This window comes from Ochotona princeps, chromosome Y (genome assembly GCF_030435755.1).
Source record: "Ochotona princeps isolate mOchPri1 chromosome Y, mOchPri1.hap1, whole genome shotgun sequence".
NCBI lineage: Eukaryota > Metazoa > Chordata > Mammalia > Lagomorpha > Ochotonidae > Ochotona > Ochotona princeps.
The window spans coordinates 1,206,506-1,225,402 of NC_080866.1; the positions used below are offsets into that span (position 1 = coordinate 1,206,506).

Below are 18,897 nucleotides of genomic sequence, written 5' to 3' on the forward strand. Positions count from 1 at the left end.
TTATTTTTGTCACAAAGTCAGATCTACCGAGAGGAGGAGCCGGGATTCGAACCGGCGCCCACATGGGATCCCGGGGCGTTCAAGGCGAGGACTTCAGCCGCCGGGCCGAAACAAGTGTTTTTCAGTTACAACTCATTTCTTTCGCTGCACCTTGAGATCTGTTACTGTTTATTCTTCACCCCCAACCTAGAAAAATCAGATAAATATGACGCCCGCGACATCGAACGACTGCAGCAAGATGACCCCTGGGTTGAAAGCTACCTGCTGTGGAGACACAACGTCGTGGAGGAGACGCTCAAGATGCTCGACGAGAGTTTCCAGTGGCGCAAGGAGATGTGCGTCCACGGTAAGTGGCTCAACTTAACCCTGAAGGCGGCTACTTTAATTTCTTTCCATTTCTGAGTCCGATACTGGTTGGAAATTTGCATTTCTAACGCCAGTTGCAAATGTTCCTCTAATTTCTTTCCAACAAGTCACTCCTCCGCAACGTTGACTCTCACCCTGTGAGTTTGATCTTCCAGGACCCGAACGGCCGTCACTGACGAAAGCTGATCCTTTTCTAGATCTTACCGAGTCGTCCATCCCTCGATGGCTACTGGAAATGGGCGGAATTTATCTCCACGGTTACGACAGAGAGGGCAACAAGCTGTGTAAGTCGATCGCCGAGCGGACACGTACGTGTCTCTGGACACTCACCGACAGTCACTCGGTGAACCTTTGTCGTAAAGATAAATAAATCTTAAAAAAATAATAATAATACCATGTCATACCATGTAATGAATAAATGAAGATTAATATTAAAAATAAATGAATATTAAAATAATAATAATAATAATAATAATAATAGGGCTCGGCAGCGCCTCGATCCCATAGGGCCGCTGGTTCGAATCCCGGCAGCTCCACTTCCTCTCTGTCTCTCCTCCTCTCGGTGGATCTGACTTTGTCATCAAAATAAATCTTTAAAAAATAATAATAATATCATGTAATACCATGTAATGAATAAATGAAGATTAATATTAAAAATAAATGAATATTAAAATAATAATAATAATAATAATAGGGCCTGGCGGCATGGCCTGGTGGCGAAAGTCCTCGCCTTGATCCCATAGGGCCGCCGGTTCGAATCCCGGCTCCTCCTCTCAGTATGTCTGACTTTGTCATCAAAATAAATAAATGTTTAAAAAATTATAATAATATCATGGAATACAATGTAATTAATGAATAAACGAATATTAATATTAATAACAATAATAGGGCTCGGCGGCGTGGCCTGGCAGCTAAGGTCCTCGCCTCGATCCCATGTGGCCGCTGGTTCGAATCCCGGCAGCTCCACTTCCTCTCTGTCTCTCCTCCTCTCGGTGTGTCTGGCGATATTCCCAAATCTAAAACAAATCCAGAATCGGGAGCATCTGCGGTCCCGTGCCTTCCCGGTAAGGGACGTTTAACCTCTGCCCCGTCACCCCGGGAACCTTCCCAGGTCACAGACAACGGCACGATGACTTTTATCAAGTATTCTTGATTCTGCATTTTCTTGTTCCCCTTAACTTACAACCCAAGTATTCTTTTTTTTCTTTTAAAGATTTATTTTATTTTGATGACAAAGTCAGATATACTGAGAGGAACAGAGACAGAGAGGAAGTGGAGCTGCCGGGATTCGAACCAGCGGCCACATGGGATCAAGGCAAGGAAAATTATATATATATATACACATACTCAAATAGGAAAATTATATATATATATATATAGTATATGAATAATTAGGAAAATTATATATATACACACATACTCAAATAGGAAAATTATATATATATATAAAGTATATGAATAATTAGGAAAATTATATATATATAGTAGATGAATAATTAGGAAAATTATATATATATAGTATATGAATAATTAGGAAAATTATATATATATACACATACTCAAATAGGAAAATTATATATTTATATATAGTATATGAATAATTAGGAAAATTATATATATATATATACACACATACTCAAATAGGAAAATTATATATATATATAGTATATGAATAATTAGGAAAATTATATATATATACACATACTCAAATAGGAAAATTATATATATATATAGTATATGAATAATTAGGAAAATTATATATATATACACATACTCAAATAGGAAAATTATATATTTATATATAGTATATGAATAATTAGGAAAATTATATATATATATATACACACATACTCAAATAGGAAAATTATATATATATATAGTATATGAATAATTAGGAAAATTATATATATATACACATACTCAAATAGGAAAATTATATATATATATATAGTATATGAATAATTAGGGAAATTATATATATATAGTATATGAATAATTAGGAAAATTATATATATATAGTATATGAATAATTAGGAAAATTATATATATATACACATACTCAAATAGGAAAATTATATATTTATATATAGTATATGAATAATTAGGAAAATTATATATATATATATACACACATACTCAAATAGGAAAATTATATATATATATAGTATATGAATAATTAGGAAAATTATATATATATACACATACTCAAATAGGAAAATTATATATATATATAGTATATGAATAATTAGGGAAATTATATATATATATATATACACATACTCAAATAGGAAAATTATATATATATATATATAGTATATGAATAATTAGGAAAATTATATATATACACACATACTCAAATAGGAAAATTATATATATATATAAAGTATATGAATAATTAGGAAAATTATATATATATAGTATATGAATAATTAGGAAAATTATATATATACACACATACTCAAATAGGAAAATTATATATATATATAAAGTATATGAATAATTAGGAAAATTATATATATATATACACATACTCAAATAGGAAAATTATATATATATATAAAGTATATGAATAATTAGGAAAATTATATATATATAGTATATGAATAATTAGGAAAATTATATATATATATATAGTATATGAATAATTAGGAAAATTATATATATATATACACATACTGATGAATAATATTGTAATGCCGCGGACCTGACTCTCATTCTCGATCTCTCCGCCCTCAGTCTGGATCCGAGTGAAATACCACGTGAAAGACCAGAAAACCATCCTGGACAAGAAGAAGCTCATCGCGTTCTGGTTGGAACGTTACGCCAGGCGCGAGAACGGGAAGCCCGTGACGGTGATGTTCGACCTCTCGGACACTGGACTGAACAGCATAGTGAGTGCTTTTCTTTTGAGAATTTTTAATTAATTTTAATGAAGATTTTCTTTCCCTCTCGGGTTGAGTGACGTCAGACGCGGACTAAAACCTCACGACGTTGTTGGAGATTAATTTATTTTTAATGAACATTTTCTTGCCCTCTTGGGTTGCGTGACGTCAGACGCGGACTAATTAAAAAAAAAAAATTAGGTAAAACCTACTCGCCTTTAAATTTGGGTTCCTGGGTCTTTGTCACGTTAATGCTAATTACCGTCAGCTAATTACCGTCAGCTAATTACCGTCAGCTAATTAATTACCGTCAGCTAATTAATTACCGTCAGCTAATTAATTACCGTCAGCTAATGAGATTCGCAGAGCCACGTTCTCGAAAGTCTGTTTGCCGAAGCATCTTAAAAAACCTAGTCTTGTATTCACATTCTTTTTCTTTTTTAATTTTTCTCAAAATAGGATTTAATATTTAATATGCATATTTAGTGCCATTGAACATAGGGAAGTTACATTCAAGCACGCATTAATTAAAATGCTATTTCTTTGCTTACGACTGAAAATGACTCTAATATAATGGAAAATTAGAAAAAAAATATATATATATATAATATATAAATGTTTAAAAATTTTATCATCAAATTCTTATAATCAAAATCCACTTTATCCGAAATGCTGTGCCTGAGAGCGTAGATATCACTAAGGACGGACTGGAAGGAAAAGTCGTTCGGAGCTCCTCTTCGGGAAGACGTGTTCTACAAGAAGCTCCGGAAAGTTCTCCGAGAATGCGGAACAAAGATATTTTATTGTGGACTGGAGGTTATAATTAACACTTAAAATAACTAAGGACGGCCATGTATGGTTTTTGTTTTTCCGTTGTTGTTATGCATAACGTCATATCATCTTTTTTATAAAGATTTATTTATCTGGCTGTGTCACATCATACGATGTGATTAAGGAATTAAAAATAATAAATTTAAAAAAAAAGATTTATTTTATTTTTATTACAAAGTGAGACACACCGAGAGGAGGAGAGACAGAGAGGAAGTGGAGCTGCCGGGATTCGAACCGGCGGCCACATGGGATCAAGGCGCTGCCGAGCCCTATTATTATTATTATTATTATTTTAATATTCATTTATTCATTAATTACATGGTATTAGATGATATTATTATTTTTTAAAGATTTATTTATTTGGCTGTGTCACATAATACAATGTAATGAATGAATTAAAAATAATAAATTAATTTTAAAAATTTATTTTTATTTTAATATTCATTTATTCGTTAGTTCCATGGTACTACATGCTGTTATTATTATTTTTTAAAGATTTATTATTTATTTTGATGACAAAGTCAGACACACCGAGAGGAGGAGAGACAGAGAGGAACTGGAGCCTCCGGGATTCGAACCGGCGGCCCTATGGGATCAAGGCGAGCCACTAGGCCACGCCGCCAGGCCCTATTATTATTATTATTATTTTAATATTCATTGATTTTTAAGATTAATATTCATTTATTCATTACATGATATTATTATTATTTTTTTAAGATTTCTTTATTTTTATTACAAAGTCAGATCTACTGAGAGGAGGAGAGACAGAGAGGAAGTGGAGCTGCCGGGATTCGAACCGGCGGCCACATGGGATCGAGGCGAGGACCTCAGCCACTAGGCCACACTGCTGGGCCCTATTATTATTATTATTTTAATATTCATTTATTTTTAAGATTAATATTCATTTATTCATTAATTACATGGTATTACATGATATTATTATTTTTTAAGATTTATTTATTTTGATGACAAAGTCAGATCTACTGAGAGGAGGAGCCGGGATTCGAACCGGCGGCCCCGTGGGATCGAGGCGAGGCCCTCAGCCGCCGGGCCACGCGAAACTGCACACCCGTCTACACCGGCGTCCGGGCTATCGAACCCGGCCCGTCTCAAACATCCTGTCTTCCCTTTCAGGACATGGACTTCGTGCGTTTCATCGTCAACTGCTTTAAGGTTTATTACCCCAGATACCTGTGTAAGTAACTCAGTGCTTCAAAATATCACGTATGCAAATCGCATGCAAATTGTATGCAGATTGTATGCAAATTGTATGCAGATCGCATGCAAATCGTAGACAACGCGTGAGAATTGTGAAGCACGATCCTGTAAATAAGTCTCTGTGCCCGAGACTTTGTTTCTCACAAGTAACGATCGCCCTAATTTATAGGAAACGAGTTTAAATTCTCAACTGTTTAATATTTGTGACCTCGTGTAAAATACACACACACACATCCCTAAAAACCCATTTATTCCCAAGCTTGTCTTATTTCTCCTAATATTTTGGGCGTTCGTCACAAATAATATTTTTTTCATCACGGGGCTTCCTGCCTGGACGCGACCTTGGTGCGTAAACTAGACCGTTGTTGAACAGTTATTATTGACAAAAATCTAGATATTTACATATATATATATGTTTTTAAATATTTATATTTATATATTTATATTTTTACATTCATATATCTACATTTATATATTTATATTTATATATTCATATATATTTATCTATTTATACTTTTACATTTATATATTCACATATACTTACATATTCATATATTTATATTCTTATATTTAAATATTCACATATGTTTACATTTATATGTTCATACACATTTATATATTTATATTCATATATTCATATATATTTATGCATTTATATTTATATATTCATACATATTTATATATTTACATTCATATATCTACATTTATATATTTATATTCATATATTTATCTTCATATATTCATATATATTTATATATTCATATTTATATATTCATATATATTTTTATGTCTTTATATTTATATATATCCATATATTCATATATTTATATTTAAATATTTATACATTCATATATTTTTATATTCACATATTTATATATTTGAATATTTATATATTCATATATCTACATTTATATATTTATATATTTATATTTATATATTCATATATATTTATATATATTTATATATTCACATATTTATATTTATGTATTTATATGTTCATTTATATTTATATATTCATATACTTGTATATTTATAAATATTTATATGTATTCATATTTATATATTTATATTTATATATTTATATATTTATATATTCATATTTATATATATTTATATTTATATATTTATATGTTTATGTTTATATATTTATATTTTTATATACATTTATATTTATACATTTATATTTATATATTTGTGTATATATATATACTTATATATATATATATTTATATCCGGACAATCGTTCAGCTAAAGATAATATGTGCGTCCGGCTGCGTCATGTGACTTTGCAGGCACCGACGCGTCAGTCTCTTGAATTGATCGGGCCCTCCGGGTCGGTCCTGAAATGCAGATTTCGAGGTTGTTGACGGTGCCGTTTCACCTAAACCGCATTCCGCGACTTTTCTCTTTTCACCCCGCAGCGAAAATCGTCATCTTCGACATGCCTTGGATAATGAACGGTGAGTACGTTCCCGTGCGCTTCCCAAAAACGTCTTAGAACAAAACGTCGCACTTCGTTTCTTTTCCTTTGCCCGTGAAACCGTATTTCTCAGTCTATTTTTCAAGATGTGTCGATTTTCATGAGAAAGGCAGACTTAGAGAAGGAGGGACAGAGAGGAAGACCTTTCGACCGCTGATTCGCCCCGCAAACGGCCGCTACGGCTGCGGCGGAGCCGATCCGAAGCCAGGAGCCAGGAGCCTCTTCTGGGTCCCCCACGCGGGCGCAGGGTCCCAAGGACTTGGTCCATCCCCGACTGCTCCCCCGGGCCACAGGCAGCGAGTTGTACGGGAAGCGGAGCAGCCGGGATTCGAACCGGCGGCCCTGTGGGATCAAGGCGAGCCACTAGGCCACGCCGCCGGGCCCTGTTATTATTATTATTATTATTATTCATTTATTCATTAATTACATTGTATTACATGCTATTATTATTATTTTTCAAAGATATTTATTTGGCTGTGTCACGTAATACAATGTAATTAATGAATTAAAAATAATAAATAAATTAAAGAAAAAAAAGATTTATTTATTTTCATTACAAAGTCAGATCCACCGAGAGGAGGAGAGGCAGAGAGGAAGTGGAGCTGCCGGGATTCGAACCAGCAGCCCTATGGTATCAAGTGCTGCCGAGCCCTATTGTTATTATTATTATTATTATTATTATTAGTATTTTAATATTCATTTATTCATTAATTGCATGGTATTACATGGTATTATTATTAATTTTTTAAAGATTTATTTTATTTTTATGACAAAGTCAGACACACCGACAGGTGGAGAGACAGAGAGGAAGTGGAGCCGCCGGGATTCGAACCAGCGGCCATATGGGATCAAGGCGAGCCACTAGGCCACGCCGCCGGGCCCTATTATTATTATTATTATTATTTTAATATTCATTGATTTTTAATATTAATATTCATTTATTCATTAATTACATGGTATTACATGCTATTATTTTTTTTTAAAGATTTATTTATTTTGATGACAAAGACAGAGAGGAAGTGGAGCCGCCGGGATTCGAACCGGCGGCCCCATGGGATTTTTGTCCTGTTTCGTTTTTTCTCCTCAGCCGCTTTCAGGATCGTGAAAACTTGGCTCGGTCCGGAGGCTGTGAGTCTGTTGAAGTTCACGAGCAAAAGCGAGGTCCAGGACTACGTCGGCGTCGAGTACCTGCCTCCTCACATGGGCGGGACCGTAAGTAGAGGCCGTGAATCGAAGGCTGCTTTGAAAACCGGGCTGGGCGGGGGCGGACGAGGCCGCGCTCACGTCCCGCGGAAAACGGACGCTTCCGGGCGGGGCGTGCGGAAACGAGGCTTCGGGAAAATGTCGCCCACGCCTTGCCCTGCCCCTGCGCCTCCCGTCATCGGAGTTTCCTTCGTGACTTTCCGGAGACGTGGATTGTAAAGATAAGCAGATAATATAATAATAGAAATATAGTAACATGATAATAAAAATATAATATATGTATTATGTAACATATAAATATAATATATATTATGTAATATATAATTATAATATAGAATAGTGTATAATGATATATTATATGATATATATTATATAATATATAATAATATAAATATCTATGTATTATGTAACATATAAATATAATATATATAATATACTATATATTATATTATATATAATAATTATAATATGTAGTATATAGTATATAATATATAATAACATAATAATATAAATATAATCTATGTATTATGTAATATATAATAAATAATATAATATATATTATATATTATATTATATATAATGATTATACTATATAATACATAGTATATAATATATAATAACATAATAATATAAATATAATATATATAGTATGTAATATATAAGAATTATAATATATAATATATAATAATATATAATGATATATAATATATATCATATAATATATAATATAATAATATAAATATATTATATAATATATAATAATATGTATAATAATATATATGATATATAATAATATATAATATACATTATATAATATATAATAATTTTTATTATATATAATAATATGTAATAACAATACATAATAATAATATATAATGTATAATATAATATGTAATACATAATATATAATATATAATGATATATTATATATAATATATATTATATAACATATAATATATATAACATATAATAATATATAATATGATAATACATGATATGATATATAATAATATTTATTATATATAATAATATATAATAATAATACATAATAATAATACATAATATATATAAAATATAATATATAATGATATATTATATATAATATATATTATATAATATATAATAATATATAATGATATATATGATATATAATAATATATAACATAATAATACATTATATAATATATAATAACATTTATTATACATAATAATATAATAACACATAATAATAATATATATGAAATATAATATATGATGATATATAATATATATTATATAATATATAATAATATATTATATATAATAATATAATGATACATAATAATATATAATATAATATGTAATATATAATCTATAATAATATAATAATATAAATACAATAATATAATTCTTCCTTCCGCTTACCACCGGAAAACAGCTTGTGTGTTTCTACAACCTCGTGCATTCCGGGATCCTTTCTCTTGGAAATCATTCCGAGCCCGTGTATGGCAAACTCGCCTGTTTGTGGCTGCGTAGTATTCCAAGGTCTAGACGTGGATCGGAAGCTCTTGAATTCGTTCGATGCAACTTTGTCCTGCTTCCGACTGCTTTTTGAAAATATTCTTTTTTTTTTCTGAAATTATTTATTATTTTTACTTCATTAATTACATTTTTTTTGAAAATATTTTTCTTTTCTTTCTGAAATTATTTATTATTTTTACTTCATTAATTACACTTTTTTGAAAATATTTTTCTTTTTTTTTTCTGAAATTATTTATTACATTTTTTTGAAAATATTTTTCTTTTTTTTCTGAAATTATTTATTATTTTTACTTCATTAATTACATTTTTTTGGAAAATATTTTTCTTTTTTTTTTCTGAAATTATTATTACATTTTGTTTGAAAATATTTTTCTTTTTTTTCTGAGATTATTTATTATTTTTACTTCATTAATTACATTTTTTTTGAAAATATTTTTCTTTTTTTTCTGAGATTATTTATTATTACATTTTTTTGAAAATATTTTTCTTTTTTTTTCTGAAATTATTTATTACATTTTTTTTGAAAATATTTTTTTTTTCTGAAATTATTATTTTTACTTCATTAATGACATTTTTTTGAAAATATTTTTCTTTTTTTTCTGAAATTATTTATTTTTCATTAATTACATTTTTTTTGAAAATATTTTTCTTTTTTTTTCTGAGATTATTTATTATTTTTACTTCATTAATTACATTTTTTTTGAAAATATTTTTCTTTTTTTTTCTGAAATTATTATTACATTTTTTTGAAAATATTTTTCTTTTTTTTTCTGAAATTATTATTACATTTTTTTGGAAAATATTTTTCTTTTTTTCTGAAATTATTATTACATTTTTTTTGAAAATATTTTTTTTTCTGAGATTATTTTACTTCATTAATTACATCTTTTTTGAAAATATTTCTATTTTTTTTCTGAGATTCTTTTTTTCCTGAAATTATTTATTATTACATTTTTTTGAAAATATTTTTCTTTCTGAAATTATTCATTATTGTTACTTCATTAATGACATCTACGTTTTCTTCGCCGGACGGACGGCTCGCCGCGCCCTCACGGCCCGTCTCTCCTGTAGGATCCTTTCAGGTACAGCTATCCCCCGCTGGTGGACGATGACTTCCAGACCCCGTTGTGCGAGAACGGGCCCGTCACCAGCGAGGACGAGACTTCCAGTAGAGACGACACGGAGAGCGACGGCAAAGACACCCCGGAAACCACTGTTCACGAAGAACAAACAACCCTTCCGAAGAAGGTAACTTTGGACAGACGGACGGATACAAAGTTATTTTTATAAACAAGGACAGAGGGACAGATACAATTATTTTTATAAACAAGGACAGAGGGACGGATACAAAGTCATTTTTATAAACAAGGACAGACGGACGGATACAATTATTTTTATAAACAAGGACAGACGGACGGATACAATTATTTTTATAAACAAGGACAGACGGACGGATACAATTATGTTTATAAATAAGGACAGAGGGACGGATACAAACTCATTTTCATAAATAAGGACAGAGGGACGGATACAATTATTTTCATAAATAAGGACAGAGGGACGGATACAAAGTCATTTTTATAAACAAGGACAGAGGGACGGATACAAAGTCATTTTTATAAACAAGGACAGACGGACGGATACAAAGTCATTTTTATAAACAAAAGCAACATTTCCGTATCCCTCCCCTCTTCCTTTCCCGCGACTTAGGCTAAGCCGTCGGAACCTCCTCCCAAAGCAGAAGAAAACGAGAAAGGCGACGCGAAGGTGAAATCTTTCAAGAAACCCTCGAGTGTCTTCAAAGGGCCTTTGCTGCATATCAGGTAATCCCGGGCCGGACATTTGTGGCTTTTCTCGATCCTCTCGAGGGAGCTGCAAGTTTAGAAAACTCTAGACTGGTCACAGAAACCTCGTATATTCATAAAAAAAATGCACTCGTGTATTCCCACAAATCTGCATAATTGCATCATTTCCGCATCTTCCTGCCGCACAACCTCAAGAATGTCACAAAAACGCCACCGAAGTGGGCGTGTGTCGGTTTCACCTCCTAAAAGGTGAATGTGACCCCGAAAAAAAAATAAGTTTCGGAGTAAAGCCTGAATCCAGGCTGCGGAAATTGCGGTCGCTCGTCGACGCCCCGCGTTGGACGTTTTAAAACATCATTATGGAAAGACGTCTTTCCCGCCGCCGAAAGTTTGTAGAAAATTGAATCAAATCACGCATTGAATGTCAGCGCAAAGAAAATTTTTTTTGAAACCCAGGTGTAGTTTTTTTTTTTTTTTTTAATATGTATTTTTGGTGGACTTTTTCAAAGACCCCCTCGTACAACCAAACATTAAAAACATCTATTCTGAGATTTCCTGATTAGCAACATTAAATTTAAGTAAGCTATTGTTGAGTTACTGGGTTGTTTTTAAGATTTATTTTTATTTTTATTGGAAAGTGGTTTATTTTTATTACAATTTTTTATTACAAAGTCAGATATACAGAGAGGAGGAGAGACAGAGAGGAAGATCTTCCGTCCGATGATTCACTCCCCAAGTGAGCCGCAACGGCCGATGCGCGCCGATCTGAAGCCAGGAGCCAGGAGCCTCTTCCGGGTCTCCCACACAGGTGCAGGGTCCCAAGGCTTTGGGCCGTCCTCGACTGCTTTCCCAGGCCACAAGCAGGGAGCTGGATGGGAAGTGGAGCTGCCGGGACTAGAACCGGCGCCCATATGGGATCCCGGGGCATTCATGAAAACCATAGGACTTGTTCAATGGCAGACACTGAATCCATAGCACCCAAATGTAAAATCCCATTTTATCGTTGTTGTTGTCGTTTTGTGTCGTCCTCCCGGTAAAAATCTCTTTACCCAAATGAGCACACAATATCAGCCGGGCATTTTTGTCGGAGGTTACAAGGACGTTGTCGTTGACTGTGCGTCATACGGAGTCTCTGTGTTTTTGTGATCGCGTAGCCCGGCTGAAGAGCTGCATTTTGGAAGTATGGAGTCTGGAGAGAAGAAAACCCTAATAGTGCTGACAAATGTAACGAAGAATATAGTGGCCTTTAAGGTAAGTATCTGCAAGACAAAATAAGCAAGTTATTTGTAAAAATGTAACGTGGTAACTGTTCTAGACACAGTCTAACTGAAAGATGGACGACTGTTAAATGTGCGTGGTGTTTTGATTTCTACTCTTGGGCCTGTTACACTGTCTCCTCTCTCTAGGAAAGATGTATTTATTTGAAAGACTTACAGGTGGAAAGGGAGAGAAATAGCAAGGCTCCATCTGAACATCTTCAAATTCTATATTTACTTTTTATTTTATTTTATTTTATTTTATTTTATTTTATTATTTTATTTTATTTTCCGTATTTGCAAGGCAGAGAGACGCACAGACACAGAGCCTCCCTCGGCTTGCTCGCACGCCACATGCTCACGACAGCCAAGGCTCCACAATCCCGACACAGGAGCCAGAAACGCAGCTGGGTCTCCCCCGGGGCCGGCAGTCGCTCACGTACTTGCGTCACGTGCCGTACGTCACGTCGTGGGACGCAGGCATCCCAAGCAGCATCTTAGCCACTGCCTGCCCTGTCTGCCTCAGTCTTAAAAGTGTAATAATAATAATAATGGGCTCGGGTCCGAACAACCCCCGGGATTTAGGATCTGCTTAAAATCAAACCCCCAAGAAGAATCGTTCTTGGCAGAATATTCCGGAGTGTAATTAATATTGGATCTGACCTGATCCTGAGCAGGAAGTAGCACAAAATTGAATGTTGCAAAGCTCAATTTGCAGCAAAGCTCGTACTTCCCAAATGGCCTCAGTGGCCAGAGCTGAGCCGATCTGAAGCCAGGAGCCAGGAGCCTCTTCAGGGTCTCCCACGCGGGTTCATCGTCCCAAGGCTTTGAGACGTTGTTGAGTGCTTTCCGAGACCACAGGCAGGACTGAAAGTGGAGCAGCCGGGACAAGAACCATTGCCCATTCGGGATGCCAGCGGTTGAAGGAGAAGGATTCACCGACTGAGCCGTTACACCAGCCTCGCGTGATTTGCGTATATGTGCGTGAATCTACATCATCAAATGGGCACAGCAATATTTCTCGAATGAATGAAGATTTTTCCTCAACAGGAAGGCGAAGTAACTTAGGAACACCTTTTTCTATAGGTTGAGATGCTTCTGTCCCCTTGGGAGGGGAAAAAAAAAAAATCCATTCTGTGCATAAGCCGCAAAGCTGCTTCGTAAACTCTCGGATCATTCATTATCCGTTTCTGGATTTGGTTTGTTTCCAAGTCGTTGTTAAGCCGGAAACATGGAGGTTATGCTGTGAACTCTGTGTTTGTAAAACAGGTGAGAACAACTGCTCCAGAAAAATACCGGGTCAAGCCAAGCAACAGCAGCTGTGACCCCGGGGCGTCTGTGGATATAATCGTGTCTCCCCACGGGGGTGAGTTGTTAACATGGTGACCTCAGCGGGTGCGGTGGGGCGGGGCTCGTTACTGTCACATAATGCAAAATAATTAACAATAAATTAAAAAAAAAAAACTTGCATTGTTAGAACTTAGTTTTTCTTTAAGGCAAAATAATTAACAATAAAAAAACAAAAAAAAAAAACTTGCATTGTTAGAACTTAGTTTTTCCTTAAGGCAAAATAATTAACAATAAAAAAACAAAAAAAAAACTTGCATTGTTAGAACTTAGTTTTTCTTTAAGACAAAAAAAAAACTTGCATTGTTAGAACTTAGTTTTTCTTTAAGACAAAAAAAAAACTTGCATTGTTAGAACTTAGTTTTTCTTTAAGGCAAAATAATTAACAATAAAAAAACAACAAAAAAAACTTGCATTGTTAGAACTTAGTTTTTCCTTAAGGCAAAATAATTAACAATAAAAAAACAACAAAAAAAACTTGCATTGTTAGAACTTAGTTTTTCTTTAAGACAAAAAAAAAACTTGCATTGTTAGAACTTAGTTTTTCTTTAAGGCAAAATAATTAACAATAAAAAAACAACAAAAAAAACTTGCATTGTTAGAACTTAGTTTTTCTTTAAGGCAAAATAATTAACAATAAAAAAACAAAAAAAAAAACTTGCATTGTTAGAACTTAGTTTTTCTTTAAGACAAAAAAAAAACTTGCATTGTTAGAACTTAGTTTTTCTTTAAGGCAAAATAATTAACAATAAAAAAACAACAAAAAAACTTGCATTGTTAGAACTTAGTTTTTCCTTAAGGCAAAATAATTAACAATAAAAAAACAAAAAAAAAACTTGCATTGTTAGAACTTAGTTTTTCTTTAAGACAAAAAAAAAACTTGCATTGTTAGAACTTAGTTTTTCTTTAAGACAAAAAAAAAACTTGCATTGTTAGAACTTAGTTTTTCTTTAAGGCAAAATAATTAACAATAAAAAAACAACAAAAAAAACTTGCATTGTTAGAACTTAGTTTTTCCTTAAGGCAAAATAATTAACAATAAAAAAACAACAAAAAAAACGAACTTAGTTTTTCTTTAAGGCAAAATAATTAACAATAAAAAAACAACAAACTTGCATTGTTAGAACTTAGTTTTTCCTTAAGGCAAAATAATTAACAATAAAAAAACAACAAAAAAAACTTGCATTGTTAGAACTTAGTTTTTCCTTAAGGTGGTTTCATTTCCTTCTTTTTTCTTCAGCGACGTCAGGTGGCTAAGTTATATCCTTTTCGGAACACAGGTCTCACCGTCTCTGCCCAAGACCGCTTCCTGATAATGGCCGCGGAAATGGAGCAGTCGTGCGGCACGGGGCAGACCGAATTGACGCAGTTCTGGAAGCAAGTCCCTCGAAACAAAGTGATGGAACACAGGTAAGCTTTACCGGAGGGAGAAGCAGGCCGCCACAGCCAGTCAGCATCCCTTCCTCCCGGGATCCCATGTGGGCGCCGGTTCTAATCCTGGCGGCTCCACTTCCCATCCAGCTCCCTGCTTGTGGCCTGGGAAAGCAGTCGAGGTGGGCCCCTGCACCCGCGTGGGAGACCCGGAAGAGGCTCCTGGCTCCTGGCTTTGGATCGGCGTAGCACCGGCCATTGCGGTCACTTGGGGAGTGAATCAACAGACAGAGGATCTTCCTCTCTGTCTCTCCTCCTCTCTGTATATATGACTTTGTAATGAAAAATAAAATAAATATTTAAAAACAAAACAAACAAATAAATAAAAACAAATAAATCTTTAAAAAATAATAATCATATCATCTAATACCATGTAATTAATGAATAAATGAATATTAAAAATAATATTAATAATAATAACAGGGCCCGGCGGCGTGGTCTAGCGGCTAAAAGTCCTCGCCTTGAAAGCCCCGGGATCCCATATGGGCGCCGGTTCTAATCCCGGCAGCTCCACTTCCCATCCAGCTCCCTGCTTGTGGCCTGGGGAAGCAGTCGAGGACGGCCCAGTGCATTGGGACCCTGCACCCGTGTGGGAGACCGGGAAGAGGCTCCTGGCTCCTGGTTTCAGATCAGTACAGCACCGGCCCGTTGTGGCTCACTTGGGGAGTGAATTAGTGGACGGAAGATCTTCCTCTCTGTACATCTGCCTTAAAAAAAAACCCTCTAATCACACAAAAATATGCCTGACAAAAGAGGTGGAAAAGCTATAGGCATCCCTATATATGTGCCTGGAGAAGGCACAGAGAAGAGAAAGCACGGCGAAGGCTGTGTTGTGTTGCCTTTTACCCGGTGTTTCGAGCTCTCGTGGTTTTTCTCCCCTCATTGGAATTGTGGTTTATTGATGCAGTGCCGGATTTCCTCCCCAGAGGAACATTTCTCGATGTCTAGAAACACTTTCGGTTGTCAAAACTAGGGTTGGGTGCTCTGGACGTCCCGTGGCGGTGGGAGGAACCTAAGGGTCAGCTCGGAGTGGCACCGGGTGCGGGTAGCATGGTGCCAGGTGCTTAGAAGACAGCTGTGATTTCAGTTTTCCCGGCCAGAGAGGAGGTAAGATAGACCTCGCCTGGAGGAACAGTCTGCAGCCAAATGGAGAAAGGACATTGAAGCAGAGTTAGGAGGACCAGCAAGCGAACTCTGCAGCGACTGCCGTCCAAGCGCAGCCAAGAGGATGCTTTTCAAAAGACAACGTGACAAGTGCTGCCAAAGATGCTGATCTAGGAGCATGCGGTGTGGACGGGGTGCATGGTGAGGCCACCACCGATGGCCGTACAGAAAACACTTCCAGGTACCCACGAGCTGCAGTGGACAGAGCGGTCACCTGGCGTTCCTGTTCCTGACAAGACTGAGTTGGGGCAGAACTGGAGAGAGGGTCGGCCTTAGTGGGAGGGCAGAGGCCATGCGGATGGAGATGTGGCTCGATGCGTTCCACCAGTCACTTTACGGGAGCGCCTGGTTTGTCGTCGTTCGTCTGGCTGTGTTTTGCTGATGCAAGGCACGGCAGTGGGGATACAGTGGAGGTTTCCGCCGCTGATGTCAAAAGTGTTAGAGCTTCACTTGCAGTCCTTCTGAAACGGTCCCGGAGAATGAGGGTTTTCTTCCGGTTTGTTGCCCGTGAGGTGCAGTGGTTTTCGTCTCACCAGCTCCTGGTGGTAGCTTCTCACTGGCTGTGATTCAGGGTTTGCCGTATTTTCTCCAAAAACACGGGGGAGCTTGGAAACTAGATACCAAGGCCCCAAGGACAGCAGCGTCTCCCATCTGGAAGGATGGTGGCCTTCAAGTCCTGAGATGTTTGAGTGGCTTCTGCTGAATTCCCCGTAAGAAAGCTGACTGGGGACTCCCTTGGAGGACTGAGTAGCCTCACTCCCTGTGTCCCTTTTTACACGAAAGAGCAACCAGTGTAGGACGAACACCTGGGAGCTGCCCCGCAGGCGGAGCAGGAGAGAGGCATGAGGCTCCCTTCCCTCCACAGGCTGACTTGTGTATCTAACTCTGTCAGGAGATTGATTGAAACTGAAAGAGTGCATTTCTTTGGATTTCGTTCCCAGGTTAAGATGCCATACTGTTGAGAGCAGTAAACCAAACATGCCTACGTTAAAAGACAACGCTTTTAACGTGTCGGATAAAACCGGCGAAGACATCTACCTACAAGTAAGTGTGCTTTCTTCCTAGCGACAGTCCGTTACTGGTAAATGTAAATCAACCTTAGGTGGGCACATCTACTAACCTTGTAAACGTTTGGGTAAAAATCAGTAGCAAAGAATTTGGGGGTGTAGCCAAGTTTACTCTGACCTGAGTGAGTAAATGAGGAAGCCAGACCTATCCAGCTGCCAGACAAGCCCCATGCCTTGTCTCTGTAGCCCCAGCCTTTCAGAGTCCTGATATTCCTACTTGATAAATGACTGCTATATTGATACAAATTTTTCATTGCTTTTTTTTGCCTCTTCAGCTCAGCCGTTTACTAGAAAGCAATCGGAAGCTTGAAGACCGAGTTCAGCGTTGTATCTGGCTCCAGCAGCTGTTGCTTTCAGTAACAGTGCTCTTGCTTGCTGTTGTCATCTCTTTATTCTATTCGTTGCTAAGTTAAGGAAGTGGTGCCTGGTCGGAAACTTGGCTCCTTCTTCTGTGGGAAAAAGTAACAGACCCAAAACTTCACCACCAAGCTACTCAAAGTCTTGCACATCTGGGCTTCCTCAAAGCAAATACACAGCAGCTAGAGGGACGCAACACGTACACGTTGGGAAAACGAACTGGTCAGATAAAGAGGCTGGACAAGCAGATTCTCAGAGACTGTAACAGTTAGGAAAGTAAGTAAAGGCATATGCATTATGTAAATTAATGGTTTAAATCTAATTTATTGTTTTTGTTTTTTTTTCCTTTGGGTTGGGACACTTTTAAAGCGTAAGTCTTCTGTAAATACACTAGCTAAACTGAAAAGTGTAACATGCTTCGTTGCAGCCAAAATATATAATCTGCTTTTTTATGACACAATTATTATAGCTGAACCAACGTACTAGCTTTTCTATACTATGTATATAGAAGACCGTGTATATTGAAAAAGACATACAGAGTAATTTATGTAATCCTGACTTTGTAATTTTGAGAATTACTTCCAGACAATAATAGTCAATATTCTTTTGGAATGTAAACCTATTTAATGCCAAACCACATTAGCCTCGATTTCGCAGTGTGCGGGCCAGCGGGCCTCTTCGGGCACGTCAGCCTTTCTCTGGAACACCGTCAGGGCGGCCTTCGCACTGAGTGCGTGCAAGTGTCTCCCGATTCTGTCAGGAAAGTCTCCTCAGGCGGTGTCAGGTTGCAGTCCTTTCTACTGTCCACCAGAGCTGGTCCCGGAGCCTCTGCCACGGGCTTCCGAGGGCCTGGCCTTCCGTTGTCCATGTCCGCCCTGTTGCGAGTGCAGGCGATGGTTGACACGCTAAGCAGCGTAAATAAAGAAAAGGCATTATCTTGAACCCTGTGACAAAGGAGTTTGAGATGCT

The 18,897-nt window shown here is 35.9% G+C and overlaps 1 protein-coding gene across 1 annotated transcript; it reads left to right on the forward strand.

Moving 5' to 3' along the window:
* The first annotated feature begins 285 nt into the window (after nt 1-285).
* Nucleotides 286-18,668, forward strand: LOC131478761 (motile sperm domain-containing protein 2-like). Its single transcript, XM_058659323.1, has 13 exons — nt 286-346; nt 564-650; nt 3,103-3,257; nt 5,214-5,274; nt 6,719-6,757; nt 7,865-7,989; nt 10,573-10,749; nt 11,212-11,324; nt 12,461-12,557; nt 13,832-13,928; nt 15,190-15,319; nt 17,446-17,548; nt 17,847-18,668. Exons 1-13 carry the CDS (start codon nt 301-303, stop codon nt 17,982-17,984), a joined length of 1,368 nt encoding a protein of 455 aa, XP_058515306.1. The 5' UTR covers nt 286-300; the 3' UTR covers nt 17,985-18,668.
* Nucleotides 18,669-18,897: the final 229 nt, after the last annotated feature.

Excerpts from the sequence above, each read along its gene's own strand:
- LOC131478761 (XM_058659323.1), top strand. The coding sequence starts at position 301 with ATGCTCGACGAGAGTTTCCAGTGGCGCAAGGAGATGTGCGTCCACG. Across the intron at positions 347-563 it reads CAAGGAGATGTGCGTCCACG|ATCTTACCGAGTCGTCCATC; the intron begins GTAAGTGGCTCA and ends ATCCTTTTCTAG. Across the intron at positions 3,258-5,213 it reads ACACTGGACTGAACAGCATA|GACATGGACTTCGTGCGTTT; the intron begins GTGAGTGCTTTT and ends CTTCCCTTTCAG.